This window comes from Eutrigla gurnardus (genome assembly GCF_963514095.1).
Source record: "Eutrigla gurnardus genome assembly, chromosome: 3".
In the NCBI taxonomy this organism is placed as follows: domain Eukaryota; kingdom Metazoa; phylum Chordata; class Actinopteri; order Perciformes; family Triglidae; genus Eutrigla; species Eutrigla gurnardus.
In genome coordinates, this window is record NC_139917.1 from 1,241,886 (window position 1) to 1,257,309 (window position 15,424).

The following is a 15,424-nucleotide window of genomic DNA, read 5'->3' on the forward strand; positions in this document are numbered from 1 at the left end:
TCATTTCTTCTGGCATTGCTGCTCTGCTTAGTCGCCCACCAACTCTCATTATATATCTATAATGGGGTTGAGTTTATGAATACGACTTGTCCGGTTAACGTTAATTCCTTTCCTCAGACTTGAAGTTTCATCTGGGAACCTCTTCTTCTGGCAAAAGCAGAATATCTCCAACTCAGCATTAGCCATTTCTTTAACTGTGAGACGACCGTTTTCCTGAGTCTAAAGCATTCCTGTCCCTTTTTGGGGCAGATCTCTCTCATGGCTGTCGTATTGAAGAAGCTGGGCTTTCCTCTTTTGGCTACGATACAGGAGCAGTCTTTTCAGTCTGAGCATCCAAGCCACTGCCTTTTTCAAATGAACCCAGGACGAGTAGTGATGGATTGAGTGAGTTATTAGAACCACTTCTTCGGAAGTTATCTGAGCAGTGTTTACAGTTACACTCCTAACTTTAGTGTCCTTTTGATGAGATTTCTTCCAATCCATCAGGGTTTTGAGGCCACTCTTCCTGAGGGTGAAGAAGGAACTGAGGTCCTGAAACCCATATTGCTTTCTTTAGGAAAGCTTTGAGTGTCGAACCTCAGGAAGCCACATCTGCTGGATTGTTAACTGTGTTTACGTATCGCCACTGTTGTGCATGTGAGACTTTGGCAATTTCAGAGACTCTGTTGGCAACGAAAGTCTTGAACCTTGTAGTCTTGTTGTTGATGTATTTGAGCACAGAAGTGCTGTCCGACCAAAATATGGAATCCGTTAGTCCCATGTGCAGCTCTTTCTTCCACATTGTGTCCATTCTGCTCGCCATGGTAGCAGCAGTCAACTCCATGTGAGGGATAGTGGCTGGTTTTAATGGAGCCACTCTTGCCTTTCCCATCACAAATCCACAATGTGTCTGGCCTTGGTTGTCATGCAGCAACAGGTAACTAACGGTTCCATAACCATCCTCGTATGCATCAGCAAAATGATGTAGCTGAGCAGATTTCACAGTGCCAAAGTTTGTGGGTTTGAAGCATCTGTTTACTTTGAAGTCTTCCAGCATATGTAGCTCCTGAATCCAGTTCATCCATTTCTGTACAATGCAGTCTGGTACAGTATCATCCCAACCCATCCTTTTACAACACAAATCTTGCAGGATCTTCTTGGCACTCAGGACTACAGGTGCCAATATTCCTAGGGGATCATACACTGAACTCACTGCTGAAAGAATCCCTCGTCTTGTGAGGGGTCGGTCTTTCAATGTGATTCTGAATTTCAAGGTGTCTGATTGAACACACCACTGTACACCTAGCACCCTCTTCACAGGAAGATCGTCGTGGTCCAAATTAAGATTTTTCTTGATGGCTCTCTCTGTGTCTGGAATGGTAGTGTAAAAGAAAATGCATTACCTTACAATTCTTATTTTAATCTCATACTAATATTCCTTTCTCTTGTACTCATCAAATGTCCTGCTGCCCTTATTTGATTGTGGTTGACTTGTTGTGGTTGACTTGATGAAAAGATCCTTTAATCTTTCCCCCTTCCTGAACTGTCTCCGAAAAACATTTTTGTCTCGCATACATTTATCATGACCGGATGAGTGGCCCCTGTTGTGACATTGTCTAGCTGTCCCGAGAACAGTCACACCTTGTAGACATCCACAGATGTCTCTTCCTCTGTAGAGAGACATATGTTGATTCAATGCAAATCCACTCATGACGCCTTCCCCTTTGTTCTCCAGATAGTTCTGTATCTCTCTCGGCCAGGCCATTCGACAGAATGGATCTTCATGGATACACTGTGAATTTCTTTTCTCCACTGAGCAGTGATTAATCCTCATCTGAACCAGCCACAGAATTGGACCTGAAGAGTTTTTCTTCCACAATATGGCGTTGTCGGCAACTCGCTAACCCTGGGCTAGAGGACGTCTGGACTGGAAGGAGTGATTTTGAATATTAGCAATCGGCGCCAAATTCAAAGGGTAAAGGAAGCCTCTTGTAAAATTCCTAACTTTTGCTGATATTCACAATGCCTTGTCTCAGGTCCGGATCTTCCATAGACCCAGGTAACGCGTTTTAAATTTCAAATAGCATTGATTGACTGCAGGCGGTTCTGGTGAGTTTTAAGCAAAAAAGCCTTTTGTAGTATAATGACGGATTACATGGTGCGATTCTCTATGAAGTGACCTTATGGGTTTGAGTTATTCTCTGCGTAACGGTTTATTATATGAGGTGGATAATATTGTATTGGAGTAACCAGTCTACCATACAGATTATCGTGATTCCTATTGTAGTATGACGATATGCTTGGTGAAACTCTCTGTGATTTTATGGATGGAATGTTGTGTATTTGTATTTTGCTGTGATTTAAGGCCCGCTGCGGCCATAAATATGTTGTTTTCTTACTGTGAGAAATTGCTGGAATTGAGTAGTTGTTCGGGAGGTTACAATTAAACACAACATACCAGCTCTAATTCCTTATCCGTTAGTTAATAACCTTTTGTTCACCGTGATTCACGACTGCTGGTTTGCGATGAACCACGTGGCTAAGAGTACTTTCTTTTCATGTAAATTTCAAATTTTTCTTCACTATTCCTTTGTTATTTAGTAGTATCGCTTCTTTAACTAGTTGGGTTGTTTGTCTGTTTTAATTAATTCTCTCCAACCTACTTTAGTCTTTTTGTAAATACGTTATATTCTATTTTTTATTATTATTTCTGGTTACTCAAGACTGTTAGTAACTTGCCCTTTGTCCCTTCTCTAACTAGTTGGTTTGTCTGTCTGTTTTAATTAGTTTCCTCCACCCTGCCCTTTGTTATTTACTCTTTTGTTCTTTACTGTAGTTAAATTGTTGGTTCTTTTAGTATTCTGGCTTCTCTTTAGCCTGTTGGTTTGTTTTTTTGTTGTTGTTTTTTTTAATTCACTTCACCCTACCCACCTTTTATTATTTTAGTATTTTTTTGCAAATATTTTATTTTTTCAATTTTATGATTTCTTGTTTCTCATAATTAATACCGTACCTTATCCTTCTAGTATTATCATATCTGTTGAGCCGGTTGTTTCTGTATTAATTAATTTGCCCCATTTTATTTTTTTGTAAAAATATTGTTCTCAATTTTTAGTATTATTATTTTTATTTTCTCGTTAATCATTTTATAATATTTTATTTTTTGTTTCAATTTTATTTTTATTTTTATTTCATTGTACATTTTTTTATTTTCACCTGGTTTTTGCCTGGAATGCTCTACAAATCTGGCACCCTATTGAACGGAGTTAAACTGAGAGAGTGTGCCATTCACAGACACCAGGATGAATGCGTTCACAGTAACGTTCATCAGGCAGAAATACAGTACGTTCAGTTCACGTTCGCCCCAAAATATGAACGGTTTCATGAACTATTGTTCAATGAACGCGTTCAGGCACAACACTGTTTAGTAGTATCGTTTCTCTAACTAGTTGGTTGTCTGTTTTAATGCATTTTCCGCAACCTACCTGTTGCTATTTTAGTTTTTTTTTGTAAATACATTATTTTTCTACATACTGTTAGTACTTTGTCATTTTAAGTTTATCTTTAACTAGTTTGTTGTTTTGTCTATATACATTTTTTTTTTACCTTTTGCTAATATTAGTTTTATTATTTTTTAAATTTCTCGTTAATAATTATGTTGGTTTTTAATTTTTATTTCATCTTATTTTTTAATAGTGTTTCATTATTATTTTCGCTTGTAATTTTTTATTTTATTTTTTCTCTCTTAAACAAAAGTGTAAATTAACTGAATTATATGACTTGCCATCAATCCTAAAGACTTTGTATGAGTTGAGGTTGTAAACACAGTAGGCGTCTCTGGCATCACTAAACAAAACCAAATAAGTACTCCAATGACAGTGGAATTAGGCCCCCTATCTGGAGAACATGCCTTTCTAATGGCTACTGGTACCCCTCTGAACTTACTGGGTCGTGATTTATGTCAATTTGGCTGCACCATTAATGCACCCCTTATGGGGTATATCTTGATGTACCTGATGCTAATGTTAATACTGTGTTTTCTAGGCTACAACAGGTTTCCCGATCAGTGACCTATGCTTGGCAGTTGCCCTCTCCTGAACTTTCTTTAAAACTTCAAACAATCTATGACCATATAACCAAACAACCCATTTCTCCTTTCCTTTCTTGGCTGATTTCTGAAATATCTGACTCTTTGCTCTGGTTTCCCTTACTTCATTGTCTAGCTCATCACAATGCCAAATTCAGCGTATACTCAAAAAGCAAGATGTTGAAGTTATTCCAATGTTGTAATGACAAAACATTTTGTGATACTGTAGCCAGTTACCCACTGTACAAGGTTGGCTCCTTGGGGTATATCCTGTGTGTCTCTTTTGACCCACAACCTGTTATCTTTTCAGCCCTTAGCCCCCCCAGCCTATTTCTATATCCACAACCTCCTCCCATCTTCTCTCCCAGATCCCTCCTGCTTTGTGGTCCTCCCACCCTAATGATGTAGGACTGATTCTTTCTGCTTCTAGTGTTAAAACAATTAATGTCAACCCAGATAAACCACTCCGAAAGAAACGCCAGTATCCCCTTAAACCCGACGCAGAACTTGGAATTGCACCTGTGATAGAGTCCCTGTTAGAACAAGGCATAATAATACCTACCTCCAGCCCCTGTAACACTCCCATTTTGCCCATACCAAAACCAAATAAGACAAGTTATAAGACCTCAGTGCAGTTAATGGCTGTTTTAACCCTATTTTTCCTGTAGTTCCAGATCCAACCACTATCCTCTCCTCTTTTTTCTATCCCTGTTCATCCCGGGTCCCAGTATATTTTTTATTTCAGTCACGCTGTAGAAACTACCTCCTCCATGGTACTGGAATCTCCACTAAACACTATTTGCCCCCCACTCTGTCTCCCATGTCTTCCGCTCTGAAACTCAACATTTTTCCTCCTCTAGACAGACTTGTTATGAGTTCATCCTTCTTTCCAAACCTAACCTTACTATTGAACGCTGATGACCCCTTCTCTCTGTTTCCTTCCTTCCTTCCCTAATTGATTACAAGCCATATAGTTGTGAAAGTTGATCTTAGTTGATCATTATGCTCACCCCGTCCCGATCCACTAGACAAACCACTTGCAAAACCTGAGTTAATTTTGTTTGTAGATGGTAGCTCATACCGCTCTCCCACTTTGAATTTTTCTAAATTTCAAATTTTGTTTTCCGTTTTAATTTTTCTAAATCCCGTGTTCGGTGTTTTTCCCATTTGAATTTTTCTAAATTCTGATTTCCATTTAAATTTTTCTAATTTTCATTTTTCCATTTTAAATTTTTCTAAATTCTGTTTTCCGTTTAAATTTTTCTAAATCCCGCGTTCTGTGTTTTCAATCCGTGTACCCTTCGTTCTTTGGTTTTTCCGTTTCAAAAACAAATTAAAATAACAACTTTGTTTTTCTGTTATTTTTTTTTAAACCCAGAACGGAAAAACAGAATAACACAAAATCACACATTTTGTAGCTGTTATTCTGTTTTAAAACAAAAACAGAATAACGTGAAAATTAAGTTTTTTGATTTTTACTGTTTTGTTATTGTGCTATTTGGAAAATTCGGGGAATGCTGGGAGACTTCTAATCCTTACTTTAAGTAGCAAGAACATAGAGACAGACATCTCTCTTTAAAATCACCAACTTGTGGGTAATTTATTTCCACAAACACAATCATACAGCAGCAACAAGCCTACAGTATAAATGTAAATATCTAAACTAGACCTGGTTAAGACTTGTGTGCAGTTTATTTTGAAGGAAAAGTGAAATGGTGCTTTAAGAGAAAGTTATTTTCCATGCAGCACCCACTAAAACTATGATAGAAAACCATCAATTGATTTACATTTTTTTTATTTCTTTCCCCCTTGTAATTCCCCATGAATTTGTCGTGAAAGAGGATATGTTTTGTTTTTTGATCAGTTTATTATTTTAGTCTATGCATTAGTCCATTATTAGATTCCTTCTGATGCTGACTATCAGTGGCGCCGCCAGCCGGAATCCTGTACGCACTGTGCGTACTTCTTTTGAAGGTGGGCTAGATATTTAAATTTCAGCGGGTGACACCAAACAACGTCTGACCAAGCAAGTCAGAGCTTTTCTTTCGCTCACACAGTGACCTGGAGAGACGCAGCCGCATTTGAGAGGACGATCGCGCGCGCGTGTGCGCGCAATAGCGCATAGCGTGTGTTGGTCCCTCTCCACTTCACAATACAGCTCGGCTCTAGTCTCGTCACCTCTCTGCTGCTGATCACTGTGGGCCGAGCCGATGCATGTCTCTCTCCCCGGGCCGGGAGAGTTATCATACCGTACTGTGCGTGTGTGTCCAAGCGTGTGTGTGCGTGCGTGAAGTGCTCACAAGCGTGCGCTTGTGTTTAGGGCGGGGATGGAGGGCACAAAAAAAATATTTGCACCGGGGCCTATCACCATGATATACGCTACTGATTTCACTGATACTGAAAACATTCGATTTTGTCTTAAAAAGGTATTTTTCCATTTGTTGTTGTATTTTGCCGTTTTTGTGCGTACATTGAAATTGAATCCTGGCGGCGCCACTGCTGACTATCACATAAAAAGGTGTTTTAGAGGCTCAGACAGACCTTGTGTTCATTGGCAGCTCATTATGAGAGAGATCACGTCCACCTTCGGTGTGTGACGCACATTTCCTAATATGGACTTCACTCCTATAGAAGGTGACCCCTAATTTTCACTGGATCCGCTGCATGTGTGTGTACTAGGTTACTACAGGTCTTGGAATTGGGTTAAAATTCCGCGTAGTCAAGCCAGCCGCTCCAACATTTTAAGTGTGCCGTTATTAAAGACTTTATGGCAAACACACGGAGACAACTGGGAAAGTCGGGGCTAATTTACAAGAGCCTGTGGGAACTTCCGTTTTTTTACCGACTTTCCCAGTTGTCTCCGTGTATTTGCCATAAAGTCTTTAATAAGGGCGCACTTAAAATGTTGGCGCTGCTCCGTCTCTTCTTCTTTCTCTCCTGAGACGGGGGCGGACCGGATGAGCTAATGTTCCGGAGCAGAATGTCAATGCAGGTTTCAATGACCTTCCTTTGACCCATGGTTCTCAACAGAATATTTGATCTTCTTCCCTGAAGATTAAGCTTGTTCATAAGCCCCATTGTGCAGAATGATGCAGTGCTACCTGGGTCGAGAAATGCATAAGTATGCACTATTGTGTTCCCTTTCTTGGCCTTAACTTGTACAGGCACTTTTGAGAGTTTGCAGTTGTCTTCACCGGACCCAGTAAGACCACTTGTCTGAACAGAGGCAACAGCGTTGTCTTTGGCTCCTTCCTTTTCTGCTTGCTCTTTGTCAATTTCCTTCTTTCTTTGATAGATGTGCAGCATTTTGAGATGCTTTAAACTACATATGTTGCAGCTGAGTCGCTTCCTGCAGTCTTTGCTGATGTGTCCTTTACACAGACAGCCAAAACATACTCCATTTTCTTTTAAGAAAGTGATTTTCTCGTTATGTGTCCTCTTTTCCAATTGTGGACACATCTCCAAAGCATGTCCATCTCCACAGAACAAACAGTTCTTTACGACGGGCAAACTCTCCATTTCCTTAGTTCCTTTATCATGTTTCCTATTGGCAACTGCAGTGGTGGCAAAGATAGTTCCTTTTATTGGTTGAGGCTGTGACTTAGGCCTCCTCACATCTTTGCTCGCTGTTGGAGTGTCTCTGATGTCTCCAAATATGGGATCAGTTGCAATCCTTATTTGTCTTTTGAGGAAATTCACCATGTCTTTAAATGCAGCTCTTTGGTTGTATTTTTCCTGGAAATCACAGGCCACATTTCTCCATTTATCTCTCAGCCGGTAGGGTAATTTCTTCATGATGGCTATCATATTAGTAGTCATCTATATAGTCATACATCTTGACTCCATCCATGGCATTACAACATCCTCTTAGAAATAGGGTGTATGCCTGTAGAGCCTTTGTGTCATCTGGTTTTATTGATGACCATAAAAGAGCCATATCCATGGAAGCTGTCGCGATTTTATACTCGTTGCCGAAATGCTCCAGAAGTAAAGACTTAGCCTTCCTGAATCCTTTGTCTGAGGACATATGTAAGCAACTCCTCACAATTTCCCTTGGCTGTCCTCTTGTGTATTGTTCCAGGTAATAGAAACAATCTCTGGGATTATTGTTCTTGATTTCAATACTATGGTTAACTAAAGGATTTAATGAATGTTTGGTACTGAAGTGGGTCACTTGAATATCCTTTTTGGGCATGGAAGAGAGACACTGTTGCTGCATTAACAATGCTGTGATTTCATTTTGCTTCTCCATGACTGAGAATATATTGCTCTGTTGATTGTGGCTTGAAACAGGCAATGTATCTGGAGATACTGCATGTGCATGTTCACCTAAGTTTCCAATGCTTGACTGGAGTGTCAAGGGAGCTGTAATGAGAGATTGAACTTGAGTTACAGCTCTGTCTGCTGTTGTTATTGCTGATGTTTGCGGATTGAGAACTCTGTGGTATGGTGGGATTTGTCCAGGTGGATGTATTGCTTGTAACCGTGGTACATAAGGATCTGCTTTAATAGTAAGTGTTCTCTTTTCATGTTGTCCATGCTCAAAATATGACTTCATTCCATCCGATGCTTTAGATAAGTAACTTTGAATGCTGGATCCCTTTGATGCTCCAAGTACCATCATTTTGGCCATAGTAGCAGCAATGTTTGCTTCCAGCTCCAGCTGTTCGTTTTTCCTCGTTAGCTGCTCTTCTTGTTCTTCCAAGGCATGTTTATCCTTGAGCAGTTTTTTCATACCATAAGAGCGGCCACTTCAGCTTCAGCTTTTATACATGCAGATGTTGCACTTGAAACTCTGGAGTTTGAACCACCAGAATGTTTTCTTCTCCTACTTCCAACATTTGACACACTGTCACTTGGTTGTATTTGGTCTTGTATGTCAGATGTTGCCTTCATGTTTGCCTGAGAGGAGGGAATGACGTGTTCAGCATCAGTGTTGGTTTTTTTCTTCAGGTGAAATTAGATGGATGTCTGAATTTGAAGCTATTGGCAAATCCCAAGTCATGTGTTCAATTTGCTGCAAGGGCCTTCCGGTTTCGACAAGCCATTTTTTTTACATCTTCAATAAAGGCTGCGACATTGTTGCCACTTGTCTCATAGAACAACATAAACGCGAGGGTGCCAGCCAGTCCCGTTCCATTTACCTTTTTCAAATAAATCTTTTTCCACACACCACCGTTCTGGTTTCGAAATAGTGATGAAAATTTAGTCAGCCAAAATTCTCGTTGGCCCGAGTTAGAATATTTATCCTCCCGATGACAATTTATTACGTCCCCGGGACGACAGGACAGCGTTAATTTTAATCCCTGGGGCCTACTACGTAAGGGTCATTGCTCATGAAGCCTCGAGTACAGTCGTTTGAGGGAGTCAGAGCGAGCAGAAACATTTGCATTCAAGATTTGACACACATGGATATCGCACGCTGCAGTGTAATGTGAAATAATTGGATCTAAAAGAGTTCACTGTCGACCTACTAATGTCCATCCATCGTCTACCGCTTATCCAGTATTCAGGGTCGCGGGGGGGCTGGAGCCGATCCCAGCTGTCATTGGGCGAAGGCAGGGTACACCCTGGACAGGACGCCAGTCTATCACAGGGCTGACATGTAGAGACGGACAACCATTCACACTCACATTCACACCTACGGGCAATTTAGAGTTATCAATTAACCTATCCCCATCCTTCATGTCTTTGGACTGTGGGAGGAAGCCGGAGAATCTGGAGAGAACCCACGCTTACACGGGGAGAACATGCAAACTCCACACAGAAGGAACCCGAACCTGACCAGGGAATCGAACCCGGGACCCTCTCGCTGTGAGGCGACAGTGCTACCCACCGTGCAGCCCGACCTACCAATGTCTGAAAGTTAAATCCCCCACAGCAGCTGTAGCTAGCATTAGCACAGCAGCTGTAGCTAGCGTTAGCACAGCAGCCGTACCTGTGCTAGCATGCCAGCAGCCATCATCTAAAGAATCTAACTTAACACCTGAGAAGTGGCTTAGCTATTTTTAATAACATTAGCCAACACTCAGCAACTGGCTGCGCCTGAAACACCACCAACTCACCAACATGACATTTAGTCACCACAACACTGTGTGACGTTTATTTGTATGTCCTACACCTTAGTATGCAACCAGTATTCGTGAATTGCAGACTATTAATGTGGAAATATCATAGTATGACGTACAGCAGAGCTAACAATGCAGCAGCGCTAACAACGCACCAGCGCTTTCAAAACAGGAAGGAAATTATGTGCGATTCGGCTGCATTATCAACAACAGTGTTGCCCTGGTGACTGACTGACAGGCTGCAGGTTGTAGAGATGGTTTGAGTCAAGAGAGAGGTGGATTTTATTTTGTGTGGTGTTGTACAAAATAATTTAAAAAAAACATGTTAAAGATGAGAAGTACCTTTTACAAAAGAAATGTTCTGTTTTTACAAACAGGGTAAAGTACAGAAAAATGTACCATTGGGTACCAGGAAAAAAAGGAAATGCTTTAATGTTGCTTGCTTTCAACTTCATGGGCTCATATCTTAACTTAATAAACTGTACTAAATACTGACTATGAATGAACTCCATATAACTAGTGTAAGTTGCTTCATATTGTGACATGAAATTTTCATATTGTCCTGATACACATGTTACATGCCTGCAGAATCCCTGTGGTACATCTCACTCATAACATTTGTTTTATAGCTTTTCCCTATGAAAACAAGGGCAAAAGTCATGAGGTACTTTTTTATTCGCACTTTGTGTTGCGGTATTGTCTCATCTTTTGGTTTCTGGTTGATATCCCCAGGCGGGGATAAGAATCCCCAGAACTCAGACCAGCAGCCCAACCAGAAGCAGGTGATCCAGCAGCAGTATGTGACATTCAAACCCCACACACAAGCCTACAACAGCCCCGTCCTGAAGAAGGGTATCCTGGGAAACTTGGAGCCCAAGGAACCTGAGCCTCAGGGGGTCCCTGGCGGTCCTGGAGAGGGAGCCAAGGCTTTTGTCCTGGGTCCAGAGTACAAAGACGCCATCCAGGATTCCATCAAAGAGTTTGGCTTCAACATGGTAGCTAGCGACATGATCTCACTGGACAGAACAATCAGTGATATACGCCATGAAGAGTAAGTACTGCTGTTCACACTGACTAGTGTGCGTGTGTGCGTGCGTGCGTGCGTGCGTGCGTGCGTATCCCCTCGGCAACACATGCTGCTGTGGATCAGTGTGTGTGCACAGTTGCATCACACACACACGTTGCCGAGGGGTATGTTGCGCCTAAACTTTACTGAAGATTAAGGTAATAAAGTCGATAAATATGCCAATGCAAACACTTTTTTAGAGCCGCGTATACATTTCACTCCTTTAATTTCTGACCTTTCACAATAAAAGGCCTAGACATACTCTGCGTCAAGAGGCAACCCAACAGAATAGTTTTAGCTTAAAAGTTGGTCAGTGATGTGTCGTCGGTTTTTTTCTGACACCTGCCTGCTCTCATCCCCAGTTCTCTGAAGCTCTGTGTAGTGCAAATGCCTGGCAAAGACTGCCGTGTTGGCGATATAGAGGTCTCCTGAGACTGGTAGACAGGGTTGTAACAGTCCACAATATTCAGGGTTCAGTACGTACCTTGAGTTTTTGGGTCACGGTTGCTCATTGACGACAATTACTTACTTTAACAGCTCAGGCACTCAAATACTTTCATATTGTTAATAAAAAATAAATAGATAGTAAATGTCTGTAATGTAAACATAGACCAATTTTCCCCAATCAATAAAGTATTTCTTATGGTGTAATCCTCCATCATAATATCAATCAATCAATCAATCAATCAATCAATCAATCAATCAATCAATCAATCAATCAATCAATCAATCAATCAATCAATCAATCAATCAATCTTTATTCCAGACACAGAGGCGGTCCATAGAAGATACATAAAAAAGACATACAGAAATATAAATATATTAGGTAGTAATGCATATCTAAAAAGTCATAGACAGTCCATAAAAAGTTCAGGTATTCACATAAAGACTGCGACGCCAATGGTTCCACAGTGTAGAGGTAAATCCTACTGCACTCACCGCAGTATTCACTAAAGCTTCAATGATGCTATTGCTAGACACAATTAACCTACACATACATCTGTACATAAGATTCCTGAGTACAGCAGGACATGAGGGAACATCAACTTGCACAAAGAGATGGATAGCACTACTCCATCTGGGCACTTTGAGTAGCAGCCTCATTCCATCATTATATAGACTTGAAAGATATAAGGGGACAACAAACTCCCCTGCCTGACTCCATTTCCAACTTTAAATGGGTCAGACATGTTGTTACCCCATTTCACAAACATAGACTGTTGCCCATACCAGTAGACAAGGATTCTAATTAGAACCTTGGGAACTCCTCTATTAAGTAGCTTTAGGAACAATTTCTCATGATTTACATGATCAAAGACCTTAGAGGCATCAATAAGGCACATACGTGATGCCATACGAAAACGTAAGGCATATTTAAACTTTGCATTTGCCCTTTTCTTAAAGTCAAATAAGGGGCCTTGCCTGATTTTACCTGCAACAGCCCAAGCTTTAAAAGCCCTTCTAGCTTCTGCATGAAGCTCGCTTACAAAATAATTCCAGCCTGGCTTGATGCTGTGCAAGCTGGTTTTACACAATGACTTGAGGCAAGGAGAGATTTCACAATATGGTCATACATATCAAATAAATCAGTGCTATGTTGAGGGTTCTTGCAATTAATATCATGGCATGAGATGGCATCTCTTGGTACATATATATTACTGAGCATTGTATTCAAATAGATCTTTTTCAGACAGGTTATCCCATGCTATTTTCCCCATATTCAAGTTATTATCAACAGGTGTCTGGGCAGGTACACAGTCCATATCAACAGACGAGGAGAAAGGTACATGATCTGTAGTGGCAAATTCATAATTAACCCTAACGGCCTCTATTGAATCATGGGCATCAGCTGTACAGATGCAGTGGTCTAACCATGAGGTGGTGTGCCATGCATCACTAATATAAGTTGTCATCAGGCAGAAGCACTTTACTAGATAAAATCAAGCCATTATCAGAACAGAACTGCACAACATGCTTGGCAAAAACAGAGTGGTTATCAGAGACATCTGCATTAAAGTCGCCCACAAAAAAAAAAAGCAGGTAGAGGCATTATCTTGTATAAAAGAGTATTAAGAAATTCATCTTCATTTTGGGAGCTGTTGGGGTTGTAGCAGGAGCAGATTTGGTTATCAACAGTTAACTATCAATATCAATATGATTATCGGTATTAATAATTATATTTAATATATTATCATGGGCTGCACGGTGGTGTAGTGGGTAGCACTCTCGCCTCACAGCAAGAGGGTCCCGGGTTCGATTCCCGGGTCGGCCCGGGTTCCTTCTCTGTGGAGTTTGCATGTTCTCCCCGTGTGAGCGTGGGTTCTCTCCGGGTTCTCCGGCTTCCTCCCACAGTCCAAAGACATGCAGGATGGGGATAGGTTGATTGGTGACTCTAAATTGCCCATAGGTGTGAATGTGAGCGTGAATGGTTGTTTGTCTCTACATGTCAGCCCTGTGATAGACTGGCGTCCTGTCCAGGGTGTACCCTGCCTTCGCCCAATGACAGCTGGGATCGGCTCCAGCCCCCCCGTGACCCTAAATACAGGATAAGCGGTAGAAAATGGATGGATGGATATATTATCATGATATAATCATGAATAAACGGGGCACCACCCTGGGATCAGGGAAAAGATAACCTAAAACTGTATTCAGTCTCAATATGAAGGTTTTATACTCACATGCCAATCATCGTGATCATTGGCATAGAAGTACAAAACCAATCGAACAATTAAAAGGCGTGAAATTCAAGCACAAGCCTTCACAACCTGCTGTTATCCAGTGACATATACACAACAAGCACAAGAGGCCGCTAGTTATAATATAATAAGATTTATTAAAATCAGTAATAATGATCACAATCAATAACACTGCAATTAACAAAGCCTTATTACCTAACTACCTAACACACAAAGCTAAGCTTAAACAAAGGGAGATACACACGTGATGTGTGTGTGTGCGTGCGTGTGCATGTGCGTGTGTGTGTGTGCGTGCGTGTCGAGAGAGAGGGAGAGAGAGAGAGGGAGAGATGGCTATGGGCGGCCACCAGATGTAGCGAGAGAGAGAGAGAGAGAGAGAGAGAGAGAGAGGTGGAGCTATTCCTCGCAGCGTTCAGGGGCGGAGCCACTGAGGTTCGACGGAGTAGCGAGAGAGAGAGAGAGAGAGAGATAGCCGTATGTAGCCACCAGATGTAGCTATGTCCCTAGCGCCCGCCGGGAACAGCTGGCTTAGGACACGTGTGTGCGGCGTGTATGTGTGTGTGTGTTAGCGGGACACAAACAAAGAGAGAGAGGATGCGCGAGCGATATTCGGAGGGACAGAAAGCGTGCCGTTATCACACGGGCTCGCGTGAATGAACTGGCGTTTATTCCGCGAGACCGGTCTTTTAACTGATAGTAGAGGCTTTCTGAGCTCGCGAATATGGCGGAGGTTAGTCGGAAACACTGTTACAGAAATCAACCCAGCTGCGTGGTACACAATCAGTATTCAAATACAGCAGCACATGAACCAACGGACTCGGCGGTCCGCGATCAGAACTTAAAACACATTAACAAGAATTACAAGCATATCCTACACTATCACTTGTGTCTCTGCCCAGACTGATAGCCTCTTACTGGTATCGTTGCGTAAGACGATGACGGCGTTCCGTAACGGCGGTGGTTCGTGAGTCCCCGGCGTCAGCGGGGGACGTGCTGAGTCGGCTTCGTCCAGACGAGAGCGGAGCGGGTTTCCTCTCGTTGATCAAACTCAAATAAAGAAAACAGTTGGTGTTTCCTCCTTCCACGGACGGCGATATAATCGCGGCTTGGCGATTTAGTCAGCTTACTTCAGACAGCGTCTGGTAGCTGGACGGCAGGAACCGGCTTCGTTCCTCTTGTTGCAACGGTGCGCTGCGGGGCCGTGTCCACCTCCTGTTGGTGGAGGGGTCGCCTCCCGTGGCAACGTGGTGTTGCGATGGAAGCGCCCGGGTAGGAGTGGGAGCCACAGAGTAAGAGTGAATAAGAGAGCGTTCTCTAGGCGGCTTCGGTTTATAAAGCTCAGGCCGCTCCAGGGGACCCCCCGGGGTTCCCTGAAGACTGTCAGCCAATGGGGCACTCGTTGGGTGGCGTCGCATCTCTCACCTGGGTGAGATGTGAAACTAAAATGGCGGTGTAGTTTTTAATCCCCTTTGTCCCTTTGTCCTGGCCACATGTGTAGGCTTCTGTAGGCCGCATTGTGTAGTCCTTC

General features: G+C 42.1%; 1 protein-coding gene across 2 annotated transcripts in view; it reads left to right on the forward strand.

Moving 5' to 3' along the window:
* The window catches only part of galnt7 (UDP-N-acetyl-alpha-D-galactosamine: polypeptide N-acetylgalactosaminyltransferase 7), a 46,485-nt gene that overhangs the window by 9,304 nt on the left and 21,757 nt on the right, over nt 1-15,424 (forward strand). For both annotated transcript variants that reach the window (XM_084004973.1, XM_084004972.1), the window contains exon 3: nt 10,867-11,185. In XM_084004973.1, the coding sequence (XP_083861099.1) occupies nt 10,867-11,185 (319 nt within the window). The remainder of the gene's footprint in view (nt 1-10,866; nt 11,186-15,424) is intronic.